Source organism: Aythya fuligula, chromosome 2, assembly GCF_009819795.1.
Source record: "Aythya fuligula isolate bAytFul2 chromosome 2, bAytFul2.pri, whole genome shotgun sequence".
NCBI lineage: Eukaryota > Metazoa > Chordata > Aves > Anseriformes > Anatidae > Aythya > Aythya fuligula.
This window is the reverse complement of record NC_045560.1, coordinates 155,901,654-155,926,093: the sequence shown is the minus strand read 5'-3', so window position 1 is coordinate 155,926,093 and position 24,440 is coordinate 155,901,654. Positions and strand designations below refer to the sequence as shown.

At 46.5% G+C, this 24,440-nt stretch overlaps 1 protein-coding gene across 6 annotated transcripts in view; it reads left to right on the top strand.

The window, feature by feature from the left end:
• The window catches only part of SLC45A4 (solute carrier family 45 member 4), a 65,220-nt gene that overhangs the window by 34,930 nt on the left and 5,850 nt on the right, over positions 1–24,440 (top strand). For 4 of the 6 annotated variants that reach the window (XM_032181257.1, XM_032181251.1, XM_032181253.1 and 1 more), the window contains exons 2-3: positions 7,576–8,208; positions 23,124–23,312. In XM_032181257.1, coding sequence (XP_032037148.1) covers positions 7,965–8,208; positions 23,124–23,312 — 433 coding nt within the window. In that variant the 5' untranslated portion in view covers positions 7,576–7,964. Of the gene's footprint in view, positions 1–1,675; positions 1,903–4,530; positions 4,553–7,575; positions 8,209–23,123; positions 23,313–24,440 lie in introns of those variants that run through there. The other 2 variants (XM_032181254.1, XM_032181255.1) reach the window with 2 other exon arrangements.

The window sequence follows — 24,440 nt, the reverse complement described above, 5'->3', positions numbered from 1 at the left end:
GGGCTTAGCTGACCAAATTAATGCTTTTCCTTCATTAACGTTTTCGTTTTCACTGCAGCATTACTCCGTATTTGATGGAGTGATCTCCATCCCAACGAGTTTCTGATGAGCAGATTGTTATTTTTCACCTCTGAATACACTCAGGGCTTGCTGTCTTGCCCTTAACCCTCATCTAATTTTGAGGGTAGATCCTGTGACTTGGAGATCCAAGATTAGGGCACATTTTTCTGTGAAACTACTTCAAGTCTGCCTTACTGGCATCACAAATCCCAGCTGTTTTTCACCACTTAGGAAGGTTTCTCAGTTGTTATTTGTGCCCATGCCTCCTTAGCAGTGTACTTGTTTAATACATCGCTGTTAATACACTTCAGGCTAACAGGAGCACACACGAAGTGTTTTTTTGGGGGTTTGTTTGTTTGTTTGCTCTTAGTGGTAAAGCCAGGAGGAGGTTTAATCAGATAATGGTCCCTCCCCTGTTGAAGAAAATGAAGTATTTCCTAGTAAAAACAGCAGCAGCAGTGATTTAACAATGTAATCTGATCTAATATTAGCAACGGGCTGTGCCTTCAGGGAGCAGTATAATAGCCAATCCACCCAATAAAGTCTGCCTCGCCTTCAATTCGGGATCCTTTTTGAAAAGACGGCTCCCCGAATTGGTTCAGCAACGTCACAAAAAGCCGGGCTTCCCTCCGTTTTGTAGGTTTAGTACCAGCAGGGCTGGAGGTGGGCACTCGCTTAGCTCAGGTTTTAATAATTCCTGGTGTTTTGTGTGCATCCCAAGGCAAGGGTGCAATAATTAATCCCGAACCCTTTCGAGGGGAAGCCGTGCACACTTCTGCTCGTATTTCATCTGCGTTTCTTAGGGGAGTCGGGGATGTCAGAGTACGGCCTCAGCACTGGGAGAGCTGCCAGAACCCTCTGCTTCCCCTAGATAAGTGTATTTTCCACAAGTTATGGCCTTTTTCCTTTCCTTTTCTTTCTCCTTTTCTTTTTTTCCTTTTCTTTCTCCTTTTCTCCTTTTTTCCTTTTCTTTTTTCCTTTCCTTTTTTTTCCTTTTCTTTTTTCCTTTCCTTTTTTCCTTTTTTTCCCTTTTCTTTTTTTCCTTTTCCTTTTTCCTTTTCCTTTTTCCTTTCCTTTTTTTACCTTTCCTTTTTTTTCCTTTCCTTTTTTTTCCTTTCCTTTTTTTCCTTTCCTTTTTTCCTTTCCTTTTTTCCTTTTCTTTTTTTGTTTTCCCCTTTCCTTTCCCCTTTCCTTTCCCCTTTTTCCCATTTTTCCTTCCCTTAGTAGTGTTGCTCAGGCACAATCCCCTGGTAAAACAAGCCGCTTTACACCGTGTGGACTCGATGCCTCTGCTTAGCTGCCTGCTGGATTAAACATTAGGACGTGTCACACGCGGCTCTTTATTGCACCCAGTTAGCCTTAACCTTTTTCCTTTGGCAGCCTCTTTGCTCTTCGGAACAGGTTGGTCCTGTTCAATGTCAAATCCGAGGTTGCCTTTGGGTGGCAGGAGGAGCGGTGCTCGCATACGGGGCTGTGAAGTAACATGTGGTGCAACTGCATTAAAAAAAAAAACAAATCGGGGAGCGAGCCCAGCCTCCCCCTTCTCTTAGGGTTAGCACAGTTCTGTTTTTAGAAAGCAGCGCCTGAAAACCCTTCTGTGTTTGCATTTGACTAGGTGAGGAGCCCTAATGGGAATTTAATCAGCTACGGGGCTGTAATTGCTGCCTTTTTGAACCGAAGGCCTCGTGACTCGGGTACACGCTGGTGCTTCTAGAAAGGTGCAGGAATTTTGCTTGTAACCGTTTGCGAAGGAGCAGCGCAGGACGATGGGAGGATCCAGCCCCCTTGCACAACTCCAGCAGAGCTCTTGAGTGCGTTTGTCCGGCAGGGTCAGAAATCCAGGTATGTTTTCAATCTGCTTTTCACCCTCCTACCGCGGCCGAGCGCTCGAGCCTTGGCATGGGCCAAAGAAACTTCCCCTGTGGCCAGTTCTGTTACTATAAACAGCTGCTAATAATGAGCAACAGAGCCACAAAACACCCGGGCAGAAAATAGCTGCCTGGTGGCTAAGCAAGTGCCTTTCTGCCTCGCATCTCTCAAGTGCTGCGAGGCAGAATAAATGCTGCCACTGGCGGCTGAAGGATCCTCCTTCTGAGGAGGAGGAGCGTGGAGCTGAGCAGGTGAGTCTGCTTTTTGACCCTGCAGCCTCAGGGAGCTGCTGACGGCTTCTTTGCTCCTCGGGAGCTGCAATTTCCCACTGGGTTTGGGTATTTTTTAACCCAAACTGTTACTTCTAGCTGCTCCCATCCCCTGAAATGTTGGTGTGGAGCCACGCAGCCAGGTAAAACCAACCTGGCTTTAAGGATACGCTGATCTCTCTGGCTGGGCTTTGCTCAGGTTGGTTTTTAACCTAGATCAGCTTCATAAATGCTCGTGGCGTTGTGCAGGAAGGGGTGGGAGTAAGGAAGAAAAGGAAGAACAGAGTGCTGCTTTTAGAGGAAGTACTTGTTTATGCTAACCCGAAGTGATTGAGAAACCTATAGCATAAGCAGTGTGAGAGGCTGGCTGTGTATTTTATGTTACACCTTTGCAAGCAGCAGGCTGTAAAGCCAAAATTGCCTTGCTAGTGAAGCTGGCTGGCCTAGAGAATGGATTGCTGATAAATTTGAAGCTGTTCGTGCTGTGGGGAGGTCGCTTCCAGCTGCTGCTACCCCAGGGGTGGCTACCAGGCCTGTGGCAGATCTGCAGAAGACAGGGATGGTGAAGGAGCCACCTGTTTCGGTACAAAATCATCTGGATTCATCTCCTGGAACCGTTTTTGGTGTTTTGAAAAGGGACAAATCCACGTGAGGTGGCATATCCGTGGCTGCAGAAGGATGAGGGATGAGGGACAGCTTCGGTAGCTGCTTTTTCACAGCACCACACTATTGCTCTGCTGGTGTTTGAGGGGACTGGAGCTCCAAATGCCAGCAAGTTCCTTGGACAAACGCCATTCTCCTCTTTCAAAAGGCACAGGCCCAAACAATGCATCATCCTGCAAGGCCGTCAAACGCCGCAGCAGAACCCAGCCTCCTTTTTGCATTTAATCCCAGAAGGAATAACAAATGATGTTTGTCTCCAGCGCAGAGGTGGAAGTGTTCAGCCAAACGTTTATTTAGTCTGAGAAAAAGCCAGATGCGCTCCGAATGCCTTTCTTTCCCATGCTGACATCAAAGCTGCACTTCAACCACTCGAGATAACTTTTCAAGGGATGGCCAGGTTACTAGAAACTCGAGCATAAACCAAGTTGACAAGTACATGGGGTGACTGGGCAATTAGAGGCTTGCTAGCCTAACGTAATTCCCAAGCTGAATAGTGTGGCTAGCAGCGCGTGTGGCCGTGGGGTGTGCTCCTTGAAGAACTGAAGGAGGGTAACGTGCAAGATCCTGGAAGGAAGGCAGGCTTCTCGTGTTAGACTGGCAGCTCCTGGACTCTTTTTTGAGTCAAACAATTGGGTATTTTGTGAAATATGCTCGCTAGTTTTTTTGTTGTTCATGATTTTTAACTGTTTTCCCTGTGAAATTAGTGAAGAACGAGGGAAAGGCAGGGGCGTTGGTATGCAAGGATGGCTCAAGGCATCGCTTCATCCTTTGTTCCAGCATCGAGTAGATGAAACTTCACAAACTGCAGAGTCTTTGAGACAGGACAAGTGCTACATCACTCAAAACCAAGTCCCGGGTGGCAAAGAGTGTGTGTGCAATCACCTGAAGTGTGCTGCGTGCATTGTAGCTTCATTAAGGTCGCAGGCTCTGGCCCTGGCTCAGAATATCCCGTTGCTCGTCGAACAGTACATTCCTACTCCTTGTGAGCCAGAGCTATCTGGGAACATGTATTAAAAATAGTTCAGTCTTAAAAGATTCGGGCAGGACCGCTGCCAACCCCCCTTTATGCTCTATTTTGGGACCGCTGGGTGTAGTGCCCATCACCTGATCTCCAGACCACGGTGTCAGGGATGTGAAAACACTGCTGCTCGACCTCGGAGCCCTCAGCAAGGCTGGGAAATGTGAGAGAAGTCGTTTGACTCATGCCTGGACGGGAGAGAGCACAGATTTATCAGATTAGAAGAGAGCTGAGCAGCTTTTGTAAACTTTTGCTCGCAGGTTAGTCCTCTGAGTTGCCTTTGAGGTGTCAGCCTCCCCTTTTTTGTTTGTACCATGTGCAGCGGGGCCAGAGGTCAAAGTAAAAGCCTGCAGGCAGGTTGGAGAAGAGCTGGTGTCATCAAATCTCCTCCAATATACGTTTTACAAGCGTGCATATTTCTGCACTGAAGCTCCTGCTCCTACCCCTCCTCCATACAGTGCCCGACGTTAACCCCTTTGTCAGGCCGAGACACTTTGTTCTACTTTCTCATTCTTTGTGAGTCATCAAAACGCCTCTTAAAGCGTTGGGGAAAGTACACTGAGAGTGCGTGGCAGATGGGGTACGCGGTCTCGTCCTCCTAAGGCACATTTTGAAGTGAGTTTGGGTGCTGCGTGGCCTGATGTTCCTGCCCTGCTTGAGTGATAGGTAAAAGGTAAGCCTAATTCATCACTTGGCTTTATTTTTAACCTTTTTCTAATTTATTTTTAGAAAGGAAAACAGCACAGGCCTGTTTCTTTCCCTATAAAATGAAGCCTTTGAACCTCAGGAGGAAAAGGAGTTTGCTGTATTACAAATTCCCATTGATATTCAAAACTACAATCTAAACTATGCTGTCAATTAAATTTTGGCTTTACTGGCTGACAAAGGTGAAAACAAAACAATATTTGTGCTAGATGCATCCATGGCAGTGTGCCCTCTTTGCTGTTTTAATCCAGCTCCTCTTTAGATGCCATTTAATTTGGATGCGGAGCCCTTTGCTACGTAAAAGCTTCCGTAATATTTCCTTCCAGCAGGTAAATGAATTTGCCTGCCTTTTTGATAAGAACGCCGCCGTTCAAACCTGCCAAATGCAAAACAAGCTTGGGAAAAGAATCAGCCTGTAAGATGAGCCTGAACACAGCCTCCAGGGCTTACCAAAGGACTGGAAGACCTTCCCGAGAGGCTCTTGCCCTCCAGCTCGTGTGCTAGACGTGTGCTTGGAGCCAGATGAAAGTGCCACTCCCCACAAAATTGGCACAACGGGCCAGCAATTCGCTGCTGCTTGAGATAAAACCCGCACATTGTGCCTCCCCCTGTCACACTTGAAGACTGCAACCGCTTTTTCTGGTGTGTTTGAAATCTCCTGCTCTTTTTATCCGGGTCAATTACAGCTTCAAAGTCTGCCTCCATCCATCATCCGTTGTTCCTGTCAGTTATCCGACTGCTCCCCGGCTTCGAGCAGAACTTCTCCAGCCCTCCCTGAAGAGCTGAAATCTCACATCTCCTCTTTTGTCCTCCCTTTTCCCATCCTGGTGACAAATCCTCTCAGCCTGCTGCCAGCCTGCTTGCGTATTCAGGCAGCCCCAGTGCATCATAAAATGCTCTTCCTGCCTTGAAACTACCTTATAAAAGAGGTGTTTGGGGGAAACTGAGTCAAATCCCTCCCAGACAGTGACATGAGGAGCCATTGAGCCTAAGGCTTTAAAGCCTTGTAGTACAGGAGCCTTATCAGTCACCTCAGCCTGTAATACGACGTGCTCGTTCGGAGAGATTTCCAAGTAGTAAGAGCTGATACGTAAACTTATTAAATTCTGCTGAATGCAGTTTTGCCTGCCTGCCAGCAATTAAACGTTTTATTACTGTAATTAAAATAATAGCTTCTACCCTGCAACCTGTGCTCTCCAGGTTTTATTCACCCGGGCCTTCTGTTATGATAAGCGTACGTGTTCTGTGCTCGTGTTTTGGTGGCGGAGCTGTTTGGGGTGTTGTTGGTGGTGTTTTTATTACACGGTGCTTAATTTCATATTTCTGATAAACTAATCGCTGTTCGAGGAGCGAGTCTGAAACCTCAGACACTAGAGCAAGGTAAGAGACTGCCATCCCTTTCCTTCCTGCTGCGAGCTCAACACACTGCTAATTAGTGGGCAAATGAGCTCTGCCACACGCAGAACGTGGCAAATCCAAACACTGATGGGAAGAAAATGCTTTATGGAAACAGCTTACGAAGAACTTGGAACAAGTTCCTGTGTTTGTCGTGATTCGGCGACCCTGGGCACTGCAGCTCAGCTCCTCCTTTTCGTACCGAATGGGTGAAGAAATGCTTTCTTGAGCCCTTCTTGTTGTGAAGGATTTATTACTTATAGATTAAAACTTTGGAACTTGAAACTTAAGTAAAATAGCTTACAACCCCTAGTTATTTTAACTTCCCTTGCATGATTTGACTAGCTCAGAAGGAAATGATGGGAGTAAGTTGTTACCGAGGTGGCCGAAACTGAAACTTCAAGTCATTTGGGGAAGTCTGGGAGGAGAAAAAAACCCAGACCAAAAAAAAAAGGATGCTTTTGGCTGGAAGAAGAGAAGCACTCAGGACGTTCCCTTGCTGCACACGTAGAGCAGGGTGTTGGGGTCACGTGGAAGCAGAGTTGCTGACGTGCTGCTTTAAACCCCAGACGTGTCATCTTTTTCTTAGGGCTGACTTGTAGGTATGGTGCCTAATGGTCTGATTTACCCTACAGCCCACAAAGAGGTTTTGTAGGCGCAGCCGAAAGGGCTGGAGACTTGTTGGGGTCTGGCAGCGGGGGACCATACCCCTCGAGGGTTTGTCCTGGGATAAGACTCTTTCTAAAATGCTTTTTCATCCTCCCAAGTGAATATTTGGTTGACATGGGACTGTATTTATGGCTGCTTTGACTTTGTCTGCGGCACAGAGGAAGGGGAAGGACGGGAGAAGCCCATCTTACCTGGCTGGGGTAGATTTCACAAATAATCTACAGTGCACCAGCAATGTATATTGCACCATTATCTCTTATTAAATTCACAAGCCTCGTAGGATATGAGACTAAAACACTCAGGTGTGTGCAGAAAGTGGAGATGGATGCCCATGCCATATAGATCTCGTTAAAACTTCAAATATTTTAATGCCAGTCTTCAGAATTACGTGCCTGATAGCTTCTTTCTGCTTGTGTTTGCACTCTGCCAAGCTGTGCACTCGATTTGCTAGTGCTAGGGAAGCTCAGAGGAGCTGTGGGCTCTCAGATGTTCCTGCAGAAGTAGCTGGCAACTTCCAAAAGTCCGACCTGGGCTGTCGGTGAGTAAATGGCAGGCGATGAATCACCTTCCTGGCATAGTGCTGGAATATCCCACGCTGTTTTGGGGATGGAACCTGCCTCACATTTCCCAGAATCTGTTAGCCTGGTGCTGGCTGTGCTCAGGGTCTCAGGCACTGCTGCGTATTCTTCGGTGGCTTCGTCTAGGATGAATTCAGGAGCTCAGATAAGCATCGGTTAACGGGAGGAGCTGCCTTTCACTGGCAAGTCCAGGGGTAGGAGGGATCGTGGAATAAAAGACCCTACAGGAGGCAGGGACAATGGAAAGCATTAAGCAGGAAATAGGGTATATGGTTAAAGGGGGGGGGCACACAATATCCTGAAAAAAAAAATGCTATTGAAATTTTTAAATGCCTGCTTCTTGTTGCAGATTAATCAGCCGCTCGATGGGGATTAACAGTGGAGCACCTCTTTGTGTCGCCTTTCCACCTCTCTGTAGCAAGAAGAACAACTTCAGCACTTCTTCAATAATAATTATGAAACTGGTATTAACTGAATGGCAATTATGGATTTTTAACTCTAACTCTCAGTAAACCAGCAAGCCATATGTTGAAATTCCTACCAAATAGCTTTTCGTCCTTGATGTCTCGTACCTGTACAAGAAGTTGCAAGATTCCTGTTTGTACAAGAGGAATATAAGCGTTTACTTGCCTGAGGAACAGGAGCTGAACGAGAAGACACCCTGACTTGTTTGTGGAGTTATGGTAGTATTATTTATATAGATATAACAAAGATATATATATATATATATATATTTTTATGGTAATGAAAATGGCTCCCCAGAATGCTGACTCGGAATCTATGCAAGTTCAAGACCTACCTGTGGCCCAGCTTCAGAAAGCAGAAACCAAGGAGAACGAAAGCAGAGAGGAGACCATTAGCGAAGGGTCCATAGACCGGATCCCCATCCGCCTGTGGGTGATGCACGGCGCAGTCATGTTTGGCAGGGAATTTTGTTACGCCATGGAGACGGCTTTGGTAACACCGGTGTTGTTACAGATCGGTGAGTCTCGCTTCTCTTCATCAAAAGTTAATGCCTAAATTTTCATTGAAGTCAGAGGAAAAGGGGAGTGGGAGCCGATAACTTCAAAATGCAGATGGTAAAAAAAAATGGGTTACGTGTTTTTTTTAATTCTTAATTGTGTGACTGTTTAAGTGGGGAGGATTTCTGTCTGCATTCACCTTGTCTACTATTGCTTTGCTCCATTTAACCCGGTGTAAGTTTTGAGTTCACATTTAAAACCACCAATCTCCAAAGCTTCTAAAATTCTGTTAAAAGGTAGGTATCCTTCACACCAGAAACTTCAGGCTATAAAAGACTGCAGTGAAGCTTTTTCATTTATGAAGAAATGCTTCAGGTTACAGTACTTCAGAACAACTAGATGTTTAATTTAGCTTTTCCAGCTCTTAATGCAATGTGACATTCATTTCAAACCACTAGTGAGTGTTGCGTTATATGGTTATATGGTTAATGTGCTTGGTTTATGATTAAATACACAAATGCTCTCGATAAACCCTGATACAAATAGCTCTAGAAAAAAATGAGGGAGAAAGGGGAATTAGAATAGGAGCAGGTTATGGTAAATTTTGTGGTGAGTGCTCTAATTAGGTTTCCAATAAACTGCTTGCAGTATTAACGATATCTGGTTTTACCTTATCAAATTCAGAAAATCATGTTCCTCTATCAGATACCTGAAAATATTCCATGAAAGTGAATGGAGACGCTGCAGCGAGCATGGCTCCGCGTGAATAAATCAATATTTTGTGTACACTGTGTAAGCGTGTATGCAACACAGGCGTGTTACCTCTTTGCTAATGTTTGCTTTGGCTTATACAAGCAGTCATGCCTTACAGCACGCTCGCTTGTGGCCAAACAGCAGCACCCAGCCAAGTCCCTAAATGCCGTGCGATGAACATTTTACAACACTGCTGAAAAAATTCAAGGCTAACCTTTGAAATGAAGCATTCCTATTTCCTTTAATATGACCAAAGTGCATCAGAGATTGAACGTGCGAGCGTGCGGTGGACAAATTCCTTCCTCCTTGAAGCTATAAAATCGTGTTTTCAGATGAAATTACTGCTGGGTTTGCTTTATATTAACAGATGGGTCTATAACAGGTACAAGAGCCACGAGAGACCCTGAGGGGTCATTCCTCCTCCGAGCTTTCCTGAAAATGTTCATTCTCAGAGCTCATCAGGTGCCCTCTTTGGATGTATTATTGACGTAGTTAAAATAGATTATAAAAGAATTATAATGTATTTTTGATATACGTTATACGTGCTATAAATATGTTCAACTCCTCTGAATAGGAGCTGTCTGCTCAAGCCAACTGGCTGAATAAAACACACGCAAGGTTCATCTAGGAATATTTACAGTGGCTGTAACTTCTTTCAGGATTTAGGGGGTTTTGGATAACGTCAAGATTCAGAGATTCAAAATATTTAAATTGTATTAGGAGATCAGATTTAGTTACTGTCTACCATGACTACAAAATGCTTGCATCCTGCTCTGCATGGAGAAGACCTCCACTTTTGTAAGTGACCTGTACTTCTTTTTTTGTTGTTTGTGCTGGCCCTTGGGTGTTTAAATGCATAGCTGGCTGAGCTGCCTTTACCTTCCCAAACGATTAAGGTCAGACAGCATAAACAAACCATCCTCTTAATTACTGATCACTCTCCTGGTTTACAGGTCTTTTGTGAGCTCTTCTGGCAGATCTGTTTCCTCCAGATAATTGAAAAATCTCTCTTCCCTTCCTTCCCTAGCACCAGTGATCACCAGAACATTGGGATTTGGGGGAAGGGAACGGAAGAAAAGAGCTCTGATTTCTAGAAAAGCTGGCAAATGGGGATGCAGTGGTAATGTTGAGTGTAGTATAGATGAGAAGTGGAGGTAGCTGGTTAAATATGAGAGCATTTGGGGAATTGAAATTCTCGGTGCTCTTGCTCGTGTTCTCTTGGCAGAGCACTAAACATGGCTGGATGCACTGAAGGGTTAAGTTATTCACAGGTGACTTCTCTCCTGGTTTGTAATTACCTCTTACATGCTTCTGTTTACCTTTATCAACCTCAACATCTGTCTGCCTCAATATTTCTGCCTCGGTGAAGGGGACTGCACGGAGCTGTTTTAGTGCCGTAATATTCCCTCTGCTTCTTGTTCTGGCGAAAGCAGCGTTCGGTTCTTTGCTCCCTGAGATCCCTCTGGCTTCAGAAACTTTCCAAGAGGGGTCAGCTGGAGAAGCGTGGCGATGCAAGCAACAAAAAGAAAACAAAATCGCTCCAAATAAACCGAAAAAACAGAAGCCTTTTGGATGTGCAGGGCAGACTCCTCCTCACAGCCGTACGTTAAATCTGAAGCTTTCTGGTTTGTACTCACGTTCCTCATCTCAAAGAAAATCTTTGCTCCCCGAAACGCTCTGAGATTCTTATCTGATGCCTCGGTTAAAACCTTAGATGTGTTAGCACAGTGCTAGACGCTTTGTGCTTGCAGATATTTGACTTCCCGAGCTGTTTGTGTACCCTAAATCAGAGGTGTAGCTACCACCTGGCTGATCCTAACCACCCGGAGACTTCAGGTACTCCCTTGGTGCAGTCCCTTTCCAGTTCAGCCCTGCTTGGGTTATCAGCACGTTTAAATTCCAACAAGTCCTCAATCGCTTACAAAAGAACCAGAGGTGGGAGCTGCTCGACTCGAAGGAGCGAATTCGAAAGCTCTGGAAGTCTCTGAGTGCTGTACGCCTGCCAAAATACGTGCAGATTTGTGACTTTAATCTTTGCCTTTATTGCCGTGCTTAGATAGATGGATGTTACGTTGCCTCTTCAGCAACGCAGCTACAAATTGGTGGCAGTCTTGTCATAAACGGGTTTTAGTAGCTTAGCAACAGGAACAAGACAAATGCATCTCCTTGGGTGTTTTTATTCTAACGTGTTCTTTGATTCCCAGCTATCTGCAGCTCAGGAGTTCAAAATTAAGCAGATAACTTGTTGAGGATAATTTGGAGGACACAGAGCTACGCCTGGTAGGAGAATTGGCAGGCTGACTCCAGATGAAATGATACTAGGTGGCACTTCTGTAAGTTTTAACCTCTAAAAACCTTCGTTAACCTTTTTTTGGAGGCCCACTGAGGCAGCAGTTCTCCCGACAAGTGTTAAAACATCACAAAAAAGCAAGTGGCGGCTCCTTCAGCACGCTGGGTTTGGTCATGCAGGTCAGTCCAAGGTGGTTTTGGAGGAGCTGGAGGATTTTGTGTTACAATTTAGGATGTTCTCTGCATTAACCCTGACTGACACCAGCTACTGTCGGCTTCCTCTGCCACGTTACCATATTATAAATTCCATAAGAGCACGAGAAGGCTTTGTCTTCTGAAACATCTGTTCTGCAATGCTGTTATCTGTGAGAGGGAATTAAAATCCCTGCTGTTAACGAGGGAAGAAAATACAATGTCACTTGGAAACCTGGCTTCTAAGCATTACATCTCCAAATTCATAATGGTTCGGGGAAAATTTGGATGGGATTGGGAAAGGGTTTTGCAAGGGATTTGATGTGAATCAAGGTGAGGAGAAGGTAAGGATGGGTCTGGCATAAAAACTTGGAGAAATCTGTATTTGGGGGCTTGGGGTGGCTCCTACTTTCGTAAGGATTTGCCTTGCGACAAGTGAATAGAGGTGATGCAAACACAGAGTGTAAATTTCATATTTAATACGCTGAAAGCTTCGCCAACCCTTTCCTGTTGCTTCAAAGGCTCTTTCCCGTGCTGTTGAGTGTTTTATGAATAGTTAATAGGCAGAGAAGTGACTGTCAGCACCAGAGCTGTTCCTCATTCCCCTGCGTGAATTATTAAGGGGATTACACCAGTGCTTGAGGAAGAAACAATGTGCATTTACATCCAGAAAAACACAAACACGCCTCGCTTACCTTTACAGCACCACTTAAATCTAGGGGTGTTTCTCTGCAAATTAGGTTTGGTTTGCTTTATAATTTCAATAATTTCTCCCATTCTGTGCTCTCACACCAGCAGAAGACTGTCCTTGCTGCTGTCTCACACCTGTGGGATAGCTGTCTGGGGCTTTGGGCTGTGGGTTCGCAGCGAAATTTCCTCCTCAGCTCTTATGACTAAGTGCTTTATCAGCCCGAAGCTCAGCAGAGCGTGCTCAGAGGGTCTTGAAACGGAGCTCACGTGGGCTTGCCAGGACGGGAAAAGTGCGTTAAGCAAGAATAGAAATTGCTGATCCTGAGAAATCTCAACGTGGTGGCCGAGAAGTGGCTGGCCTAAGCAGATTTAATACTCCGGGGTGAACTTTTAGCATGAAGTAGCTGGTCTCCGCCTTGAAATTCAGCGTTGATACCTGCCTGAGAAGAATGCGGGTAGGTAAAGAGGAGATTATGGGGACGTATTTAGAAACCAAGCATGAAGTGTTAAAGATAAGTCAGCCCGTAGGTATGGCTCTTCAAAGGAATTAAAGTATCAGTTGCTGACTCAATTCAGTGTGGAAGGGGATAGTCTTCCACGGCTCAGCCTGAGATCAAAGGCAAGCTAAAAACCTTAAAGACCTGGGGGGGGGGGAGAGGGAAACAAAGGGATTGGATGAGCTTTTAGAGGCTGCCTATAATTCAAGGGAAAAAGGGCTGACTGGCTGGAAAAACTCAGCTGGAGGAGCCTCTTCAACATAAAAGCAGCGCTGGCTGTTTATTTCAGCTCAGCTCTCCTCTGGCGGAGAATTATTTTAAGGACATAAAGGATATACATTCATACAAATCTGTGTCTTCCCATTTCCCTTACCAGGAAGAAACTGTCCGAGTTGCCCTTTGACCCCCCAGGTGAATTTTTTTCTAAATCCCAGCTGCATCTGAGCTCCTGGGCGTAGCTGCGTGTGATGCTGAGGATCTGAATTCCGCCTTGGAAGAGTTAATGGCTTGAGAGCTGACCTGGGGGACTGTACCACAGCTGACCTCAGGGCAAGAATTGAATTTACAGTGGCTCCAGAAAACTCAGACCAGTAAAGGCTTAATTGAATACACTTCCCAGCCGTGGTAGCTTTGAGGATAGTGTCTTAAAGATCACGTAAAGCTTGAATTCAGATCTCAAACAGTGGAAAGGATAAAACAGCAAATGCTGTGCCTTTGAGGCTGACTGCCCTATAAAACCTCCCACCCATCATTTGTTGGTTATTGACTAATTTTATGCCCGCTAAGGGGTTGTGTAATTCTAATTTTACTGTACTTTAAACCAAAAATCAAGTCAATGAGGCTTTCGTATCATTTTTCTCTTACATAAAACACGTCTTGGCTTGGAGTCAGCAGCAGCACAGTTTTTGAACACGTTGTCTTCAGGAGAAGGTTTGGTTAGGGATTCATTTAGTGTGTGAGGAGCCATACAGCACATGCAAGAAGCAGATCTGAGAACTGTGGGCAGGTAGAGAAATCACAACGTGCAAGACGAAGCAAATTGCAGGACAACGCACGCTGTCAGCTCTCCTGAGAGGATGGAGATTTAAAAGCAGTTCTCAATTTTGTTGCCATTTCTGTTCTTCAAACCCAATTTATCCTGACACTTCAGGCTGTGTGTTGTGGGAAGGGCTCAAGGCCTCCAAAAACGATCACCCCTGACAAAGGGAATGGATATTTCCTTTCCTAAACCTCTCCAGCTCCCAGCAGGTGCAGCAAAGCAGCAGAGATAAGGACCAGCTAACGCCACCACGAAAACCCAGCAGGTTATGGGACTACACTGAAGTGTAAGCAGATTTTTGGGGGTTTAATCAGAAAATATTGGGTGAAATTCAGTTTTCTTTCAGTCTTTTGTCACTGTGCATCTTATGTTGGGTTGTTTTGGAGTTCTTCCCTGCCACCCATCGTGTTGGTGCAGGTGAGATGTGCGCTGAAATCAAGTGGTTTTACCCTCGCTGCCTCAGCCTTTCCTCTTAGCCTGCCTTCTGCCCACGTTTGCTGTCAGCCAAACTTGCCAAAACCCTCAGCTTTTTGTACTTCTGTCCAAACACGCTCCAGGAGGTGAGGGGAAGCCTCACTTAAATCTCAAATCGAGGGGCTCCCGTTCAACGTGGGTTGTGAAACAGGGCGTGGAAAGGGGAAAGGCTGCGTGCTCCTTAACGAACAGGAGGCTTAATTTTCAAGGAAAGAAAACGAAGGCCACTTTTGAAATGAAAAGAATGTCAGCGGGCCGCTGCCAAATCACGGAACGCTTTCATAAAGCTCGCTGCAAGGGGATTGTCAGAGCTGCAGCCCCTTAAGCCTCTATTCTGCGCCGGGTCTCCTGTGTGCTTGTTGCAACAGCATTTCTGCTGCCATGCGCCCTCTGGGACTGCCTTTAAATCGGCCTTTTTTAACCAAACAAGAGTGGAGAAGGGTTCAGATACGCTTCCTGCAGGCCGTTCTGCAAGAAATTGTTGGGGAATTCGGAGCTGCTGATTGTTCGGTGATGAAACTGGAAAAGAGTCCGTTTAATTCAACGCGGAAAAAGCAAATCACAGCTTTTGTTTCCGTGGGCTTGGAGAACCCCCCGATAGCTCCTGTCCCTCCATAATCATATTCCCTTCTGAAGTCTGAAGGTGAGGTGTTGTAACTGGCTGTGCTGTCACTGTAGCATCTGTCTCACCTGTCCTGGCTGTGGATCCTGCTTTCTGGCAGAGATCCTGCTCTGGATCCTGATTTCTGGCCTCTCTGGCTCGAGTGACAAACCGAGCTGGACCCTTTTCTGCGTGTTCTTGTGTATGGGCTTGTTTGGAAACGTGAATTTCCTCCTTTTATCACTTGTCCTGCCCCGTAAACAATGGGCTTTCAAAAATTCACTCTATCAGAATGGAGCCCAGCACCCCCCCAGCCAGGATAATCGGCAAATTCCAAAAATATCCTGCTGGCTCTAACTGAGCTCTGGGTCTGGAGGTGTAAATGTTATACGAGGTGTTCAGCACCTCCTATAAATGTTGTATCTGGCCACTTCCAGCATTTTTTTTTTTATGTCTTTGCAGAGTGGAGATCAAGTCCACACGCTTCAGAGCTTACATAGCTGGCCAGAAAACTGGTGTGAAATTAAATATTTTAAAATCAGCGTTAAATGGGGATGCTCCAGGAGGAACCTAAAGGCAACAAAACTCCCCCGGTACTCAGACAGATGATTTTTTATGGGCAGGGACGGGTCGTTGCTTGATCTGCTGTGTTTTCCTTGCCTGATTTGGGAAGCCAGGCGGCGCAGCTCGCCCAGCCAGGCATTTTCTGGCAGGGAAGAGTCATTACAGGCATACCTGCTGCCTGACATGGGCTGCATCAGGTGACTGCAAAGTGGTTGTTTATCCTGCTCCGCTACAGATCAGACAAACCCCATAACGATGGGCTGCCCCTGCAGCCTCAAAAACATCTCATCTTGTGTTTTATTCCAAGGTAGGCACACAAATGAAGAGCAGAAGCACTGGGCTCTGCTCCTGCTTTTCCCCCCTTGAGTTATTTTTCCGTGAAACCTGACAAAAACAGGCTTTTGGGATCAGTTTATCACCTCTGTAGTTGTTCTGTACTATATCTGCCTTTTTAGAAAAAAAAACAAACATTTATTTAAAGGGTTTAGGGGATCACTTAGGGGATATATTCCTCATATTATCGCTGCTGAAGAAGTGCATGGGGGGGCTTTAAAGATACTCGGGGCAGAAGAAAACAAGATGTAATCGGTTAAAAAAGCTGAGGGTGGCTCTTCCTCTGTAATTGAATTAAGAGCATTTTAATAATTGATCCCTGCTTCACTTTTGAAAACATGAAATAACCTCAGGGGAGTCCCGAGGACTTCAGAAGGGGCAGGAGGCTGGAAGAACAGTGGCCAGAACACAAAGGTTACACCAGATACCTGCAGTGTTTGGTACCTCTCGTGTTTCCTTGGCTCTAGGGCAGTGACTGAAGGAGCTGCCCACATTGCTTGAGGCCCTTACGAGGACCACACGGACGTGATCCCAGCTGAAATGCGGAGAGAACCGCCTGGCCAGGTGCTCGGGGGGGTGTCAGGCCAAAAGCCACCTTCCTGAGTCACTTTTCCAAGCGTGTAGCCTAAAAAGCAGGCTGGTTTTCCTCCACGTGCAAAGGCAAGCTGGTTTCTGCTCCCTTACCCTACAGTATTTGGGATGTCCTGGCCACGCTCTTCACCTCACCATGGCTCGATTTTTTTTCTTAATCGTGCTTCTGCCTCCCATCAGGTTGGGTAAGGGCAGAGCAGAAGGGCAGCCAAGGTTTCCCCTAGACAAAAACCCCATGGGGCAGCTGCTGGGCTGCCTCCACCCCGCTACCAGCAGCCCCGTGGCCGGCAGCTCCCCATTAAGCAGTCCAAATCAGGTTGGAAAATTGCCCTTAATCATCAACCAGATTTTTAGGGGGCCGTCCCCGGGTGGCACAGAGCTTTCAGAGTTAACACTTGAGGTTTGGCGCTGCGTGGAGGGGAAAAAACAGGGGTTTTGAACACTGCTTTGGGGTTAGATTTGGTACAGAGGCTGCGTAGATGGTCACATCCCAGGGTATTAATGCCTTAATCACGGCAACAAAAGCTCCACTGTGGGTAGCAGAGCACGTAATGAAGGATTTTATGTCGTGCACGTAAATCTGTTGGGTTTGGGGGATTGTGCAGTGCGTTGGAGCTGAAGTGAGCGCCCTCGTTTATAAACTTGCCGATTATTTCCGAGGCAGTGACGGGAAATTATCGAGCCCGGGACAAACTGGGCTGCTGCGTGCCTGCAGGCAGAATGAACACGGTGACGTTGTGGAGCTGGCCTTGGGTGCTCCCACGGGTACGTAAGGGATAATTGGGTGCAACCTGCATCTCGCAGGCACTCCGGAGGAAATCCTCAGCTCTTTTCCCCTCGATTTAAACCTCTCGGTTCCATCCCCAGACCTCCCCTTGGCTGGAAGCTGGAAGGCGGCGTTTTTATTGCTGCTGGTTGAGTCCTAAATACTGGTTAATGAGTGACAGAGGACGATGAGTTGACAACAAGTTGCCCAAGAGCCCAAAAAAGATGGCACGGGTAATCTAGGAAACTGCAGTGAATCAGTTCCAGCAGTGGATTTTTGCTGTAATAAGAAAATTGACAACAGCAATTGATTCTTGGGTCTTTTGACCGAAGAATTTGAGCATCTCACGTGTTTTGCCTCTCGTTTCTCCTCTTCAGCAGCAGTAGGGGTGGCTTGTGTTGGCACCTGGGTCTGTTGGACTCCCCCAGCTGCCAAAGAAGAGATGGGGAGGGCAGCAGCAGGAGGCTGAGAAGACAGAAAATGGGAAAACCGAGACAGAAACTGGGAAAACGGGATGCTGAAATCCTTGAAGGGGCCTGGCACTTATTCCCTTAATCCTATTCTTCAGAAGTGTCATTTAACCCAACGGGGCTGCTGCTGGCGTGATCCTTTTAACATCCCTGCTAATTCTTTGCTCGTTTATCTCGGGCTAGACCCAGCTTTTCTCTGTAGCCTTGTCCTTACGGCACAGAGCAACTAAAGCAGGAATGTGAGTGCATTTCAGGGGCAGGAATCTGCTGTAAAAGTGTTTGGACCTCGTGGTGAGGAGCATGGGGGGTCCCTGCCCTGCGTTCAGGCCCCAGCCACATTTTCTGGTGGCTTTGGAGATCGTTCTCTATATTTTACCCTAGCGTAGCACTTCCTCAAAATACTGTGCCTTTTATATCCTCGTAATATCCCTTCTAATGATTTTTTCTCTCGGTTATCACTCCCTGACTGTTAATAACCCACCCAAACAGCAGCATCGTGCTTTAACCATCGCTCTCACAGCCCACAGCTGATTCTCCCTTCTCACCTGGCCTCGCTTCGTGTCCCCAGGAGCAACCCCAAACCCTTCGGAGCCAAGGAGAGGGCGGACTTCTTGCAGCTGGGCGATGCTTCGTGCTCCGGAAAAGTATGTTCAGAACGCAGAGCACACGTCCCACTGCCCATAAGATGCACGTAACGTGCTGACAGCTCAAGAAAGCTGCAGACTAGGCAGAAAGGCTCGCGTTGGGCAGCCCCAAGAAGAATTTCGGGAGGGAAACTTTACCAGGGGGAAGATCTACACCACGGTTTCGATACCCTTCCTGTTTTACATTCCGCTTATCGCCGCGGGTCATTTCAGAGACCCTGAGCAAACACAAGCTGCCTGACTGCTCGATATAGGCTGGGATCTTGGTGGAGAAAGCAAACAGCAATTAAAAAGCTCATGGTGGCAGCTTTTTTCTGAGCTCTTCCACCTGCACGTGGAAGTTGAAGCGAGCCCTGTGGCCACACACGCTGCCCACTGTAATTTTGCTCTGCTGGCAGCTCGCTGAGGGCACAAGACACCGAGACATCAGGGGTGCAAACCGGGGGCTTTCCTATCTCATACAACATCAGGCTGTGATCGCAAGGAGCTTTTCAAAGCAATTCCTTCTTAACAGCTTGTTTCAGTTTCTCAGGGGGATCCAAGCTCAGTGTTTGTATTTTAGAGGCTGGGGAGCAGACGTCAGCTTGCCTTTCTGAAATGCTCGCAGCCCTATTCCGAAACCCCTCATCTAGATTCTCCAAAATGCCTGAGTTTGCTCTGTTTTCTCCAAATCTGCCGCGACAAGACGAAGAGCAGATACCGAGGCTCCGACTCTTTCACAGCTTTTTTGACAAGCATTGATCCTGGCTGGCTGCGCGCTTTAAAAACGCAGCCGAAACAGAGCGGCTTGCGGAGGGAATGCATTTCAAACAGATCGATGCACGGTATTTTTAGCAGCACGCCGTGTTTTCCGGGGGGATGAAGCTGCAGCACACAAAGTATTTACGTGCGGGGCCCGACAGCTTCTCGTGGTAGCCCAGAAACTTGGACGGCGTTCGCCTTCGGCGCGTAAACAAGTCTCTAGGTGATGATTTCTGAGGAACGAAACCAGGCGCTCCGCATCCGATTCCCATATCAGATCGTATTGTTAAGCTTATAAAGACCTATTTTTCCCCCAATAGACCTTATCAAAACGAGGTTTTGAATAGAAGGCGCTGCATGGGACTTAATCTTTCTTCCACGGAGCCCGTGACCTCACGCAGCCCTCAGCCCGCTGGTGACACAGTGAGCATTTCCTGTGAACCGCGAGCGGTGCTGGTCCCACTATTGTTGGGCACTTTTTTTTGTGTCTGGGAAAAAACAAACCCTTATTTACTAGAAGCCAGTGTCCTGTTTGTTTGTAGCTGGCTGGGAAATGCCACGTTACGAGGGTCTCAGTGGCTGCCGGCGCTGCTCACAGAAGCTGTTGTTGTGGTTTGCCCTTTTTCTCACTGATTTCTCTCAGACTTCGGAGGCCGACTTGTGACCTGCTCCGGATCCAGTTCACGGCACAAACGCTACCCTTGTTTATCCAATCTGCTTTTTCCCTCCTCGGTGTTTCCTCAGATTATAGCTGTCAGTAAAAAGCTAAATAATAATCCTGAGGTTATTATTCCTCCCCCCTTTCCCCCACACCACCTCCCCGTGTCGCTCCTTTTCCAAGCTGGCGCATGGGCGAGCTGCTACCTGGCAGGGAGAACGCATCGGTGGAAAATTCCAGGCAAAATACAGGAACAGCATGGCACTGGGAATGGGATGCAGCTGCTTTGGACTTGGAGTCCTCCTGCAAGCCTCTGCTAAAAGCGTTGGCTGCGGGATTCTTCCCTCAGCCATCTGAAATCGGCCCCAGCCCGGTGAGAGCCTGTTCCAGGTGGGTACAGCAGCTGCCAGCAGCTGGGACGTTTTACATTTGGCTGTGGCGAGGCCGTGATGTCGATGTCAAGCCTGCTGGGCCTTGAAATCTCATCCAAACCGGAGTCTGCACAGCTGTGGTGAGCATCAGAGGCTGGATGCTGCCTCCTGGCACGGCACCGCGGCCAAGGGTTATTTAAATCCGTGCTGCGTTGGAATCCCTGCCGCTAGGTGGGGCATCAGGAGGAACTTCTTGGTGTTAAAATGTTCCCTTTATGTCTTCATTTCAGCTCGTCGTCTTGGGTGCCTCCTTAACTGGTTTCAAACTTAAAAATATCTTATGAAATGGTCAAATTGTGTAGGAAGGTATCGCACATACATACACGGAGAAAGGAACCATTAGGATGTGTAATTCCCTTCCTCAGCTGCCCAGCGCCCTTCACGGACACAATTTCTCTGAAGTTTGGTAGAGCTCCTTCTTGTGAGGCTGCAAACTTTCAGAAAACATTCGTATATATATTTATATTTAAATATCTCCACGTCCAGTCCCCATATTTATTTCCTTTCTGCTGCCAAATCACAGACACCAACCTAAATATCCTAGCGATGCACGTAGGCATTGAAGATACTAAAACCTCTTTTAAGGGAAGTGTTTTGGCTTTGGATTTCTCCTTGTCTGTCTGGAAATTTGTCATTTATACCAAAACTTCTAGCACCAACGTAACCCTACTGCTGAAACGGTGACGGTGCTGGAGACGCCGCCAGTAGGATTTGATCTCTAAGGTATGTTTTGAAGTCTCACGTCATGGTGAGACTGCTTCAGGAAGCTCTTTCCTGGAGGACCCATAGTGGGAAGAACTCTGTGAGCTCTACAAAGGATGATTTCCCATCACCAGAGTGCAGACATCAGAGGCAACACCTAAATCTATATGGAGAGAAGAGTCTTGAGGAAATCAGGCAAGAGAAAAGGGAAAAATGGTCCTGAGAAATCCATGCACAACCAGTGGGAACTGTTCTCCGTGCAAGTTAGCCCTTTCCTGTTTATTTGGAGGAGCGGGGAAAGCTCCTGCAAGACAGAATTTTCGGAATTCTGCTTGCTTCGGGGCTAATGGTTCTTGTAGAGATTTTTATCACGGCCTCTTCTTCCAAAAATAGACGTCTTGGCTGCTAAAGAGTAGTTCAATAAACAAACCCAAAGCGGTTTGTCTAAAGCAGGATCTCCAAACATTACGTGCTCGGATAAGCGTCCTTTTTTTTTCCCCTTCCATAAAAACTACCATACATCCCTCACTCATTTTGAAATCCTTGAGATCTGCATCTTCTGCGAGCCATTTTCAGTGCAAATATTTGGATTTAGGCTCGTATTTATAACAGATGCTAGGAAGATCACCCTTTTCCACCAGCGAAGATGAAACCTTCTCAAGAAAGCACTCGAGTCTCTCTCCCCTGACTCACCGAGGCTATGATGAGTCTCCACATTTCGGCACAGAGCAGAGGTTGGGTAAAAGCCCTTTTTTCCTTTTATTTACTGCTCTGTAAAATCAGAATGCAGGCTTTAAGCTGCTTTGGAGTTATTACATGTAAAGTTGACCTCAGAAGTACTGAAGTCAGGGTAACGCTAGCAGTAAAAATCCCTGGGTTTTGATAATCTTGGGCCATTCTTATGCCAGCTGGTGAGTTGTGTGTTGCTTTTTTTTTTTTTTTTTCACCCTAAAAAAATCACAGCCCGCTCAGCATTTAGCTTTGCGTGCCCTGAGCATCCTGGAGCAGGCGAGGTGCTGGTTAAACACACAGCCCCTGCTTTCAGACCTCAGTTCTGGATCCTGATGGCGAAATCGTGTTTTTATGGTACCTTGTGGGCAAAAAAAAATGGCTTTTTCCCTGTAATATAAGTACCGTATCACCAGAATGGTTGTAAAACCTGCTGTACCTAGCGGGGGAAGTCACCAGCATCGTTAGTCGGGATTTGATGGCACTTTAAATAACAGGAGATTAGACTTCCAACCTCGCAGCCTGGGCTATTCCGGAGGGGGATTGGTGTAATCCCGCTGGCAGCAGGTGCGTGAGGATGCAGAACAGAGCACGAGGGGCAGGTCGAAGCCTCCAGCGAAGGTCAGACACCGCTCACACAGCGTCTGCCTCTCGATTATGAATGATTTTCCTTCGGAGGATCGAGACACCGAGCTTGTTGGTCTTGGGCTGCCAGCGATTGATTGTTTTGCTTGCAGTGCATGTCGGAGGGGTTACCTGACCCGTGCTGAGAAGCTCAAACGGGGGACAGATGGCAAAAAAAAAACCAAGCACAGCTCTCCTGGGCCAGTCTGCCATCTGCAGGCCATTGGAGAGGTGTAAAGCAGAACTTTTGGGTTTCCTTCTCCTCCCACACACCTCTCCCTCTCCAAAACTTATTTATAATGTTATTTTTTTTTCCCTAGGTAAATATTACATGGTAAGTCCAGTCTGTTTCCATCTGATGCTCTGAGTAATCCCCTCAGTTCTGGAAAACAAAATAAAAAGCAAGGATATTGGAGACAACCAAGCTTCTTCAGCTGCTCCTTGCATTTTAAGGAATAATTATTTTTCCTTCCATTGTCCATTGATCAATCCCATCATAAACAAACATTTAAAAATTTCCTTAAAAATGGGAAATTTCTCATGACAGCCAAATTCTGCCCATCATCCTCAGCCCATTCAGTCTTTAATAACCCTTTAAGGCAGTGGTCTTAGATGTGCAGTGCTGCTGTGATGTTTGGCTGCTGCTGGGCATTGGTGAGATGGAGATGTGTACGAGATGTACGACCAGCAGCTCGCTTCCAAGCATCCCAAAACTCTTTGCTTTTATCATCCGTGGATGGACCGAGGACGGAGCAAAGTGATCGGGCTTCTACACGGCAAATCTTGGCTGCTGCTCCTTTACAGAGGCACTCCCTGCTAAAATCCCTGACAAAACAATCAGCAGGTTCAGCAAAATTCAGTGAAACTGGGATTTGGGGGCAGGGGTTCAAACCGGGTGTAATCGAGCCTGATTAGTCCCCCCACCCTTTTTATTTTAAACTTTTATTTCAATTGCTTAAATATACTTCATGTTGTGTTTTTTAACCATTGTTAAGAAATCTGGCCGGAGTCGTGCATCTAGGAGCAAACGTAAAGTAAACCAAAGATCAATTTACGATTTTCCAAAGCTGAATGAAATGCCCTGCACGAGGTCAACTGTCTGCTGCGTCCCACGTAACCTTGCCATCCTTTTTTGTCTTTGTTCCAGGTCTTCCTGAGCAATACTACAGCCTCACTTGGTTCCTGAGCCCCATCCTGGGCTTGATCTTCACTCCGCTTATAGGCTCAGCCAGTGACCGCTGCACGCTGAGCTGGGGCCGCCGGCGGCCTTTTATCCTCGCTCTCTCCATTGGTGTCCTCTTTGGAGTTGCACTTTTCCTCAACGGCTCCGTTATAGGTAAATAACGGGGAAACCACCTGCACACATCCCTACCTTCAGATTTTTATGTAAGAAGTTAACCATAACAACAAGCAGTCGAATAATTCGGTGGTAAAGTCGTCAGAAACCTCTGCAACACCACACTTGAGCTGTCCACCCTAAATGTTTTCACTCCTACCCCAAAATCCGAGCGCTGTGCTGAGTGTTTTGCAACGGGAGCTGTCAGGGTCGCTGCAGAGTTACTCACGCCGCGGCTGCCAGCAGAATGTTTGCCGTCGCCGAGGTGAATTTCGGCGATCCTTGACATGGGAAAACTGTAGCAACCTGTTCACAGGGAAATGTTTCCTGTTGTGATCCGTTTTCCCTTTAATGCATATCTGGCAACACATCCTGTTTCCAGCATTATTTCAGAAATTATCTTTTCACTTTTTCTTGTGCTTTTCTTAGAGCCGGTATTGAAAAAGGCCAGAGCACAGTTAATATTTGTTTATCAAAAACGATGTGGGAAAACAATTTTTCCTGAGCCCCCATCAAAGCTGGTAAAAATAGTTCTCCTTGAACATAGTTTACTACAGAACTTAATCTCCAATCTAAGGCTCTTTTGTAAATTTAGTGTAAGAGAGGTGACACGAGTACATTTGGGAAATGTTTACGTTGTGATGCAAATGAAAGGAACTTAACACCTAATAATATCCTCTTGGCTCTCTTTTTGGGGGGTTAGGTACAGCTCTATTGTGAAAAAGTTGTATTAATTGAGGGAAGTGAGCGGAACACTGCCTTGGCTCAGCACATTTGCTTTTCAAAGCCAGGTTGGATTGCCATAGGAAGCTTTTCGTTTCTCTGCAAAGTGCAGGTGAACAAGGTCTAGCTTATGTTTTTTTTGAATTTACCCGAGAAATATCAATTATTGGAATTGCTCTCGTATGGTACCACTTGTGCTTCGTTGTTGTGTCACCAAGACTTACTCCTCCAGCTCCAGGTGTAGGCAAAATACTGGACTGCAGCCCTACTGCAAGATTTTAATTGACAAGGAGCTCTTATTTCCTCACCTTGGCTTAGGGCAGAAGCCATTGATACTGGCAAGCATAGCTTTTACAGGTTCATTTTGAAGTATCTCACCTTCTAAGAAATCAGCACAATCGATTT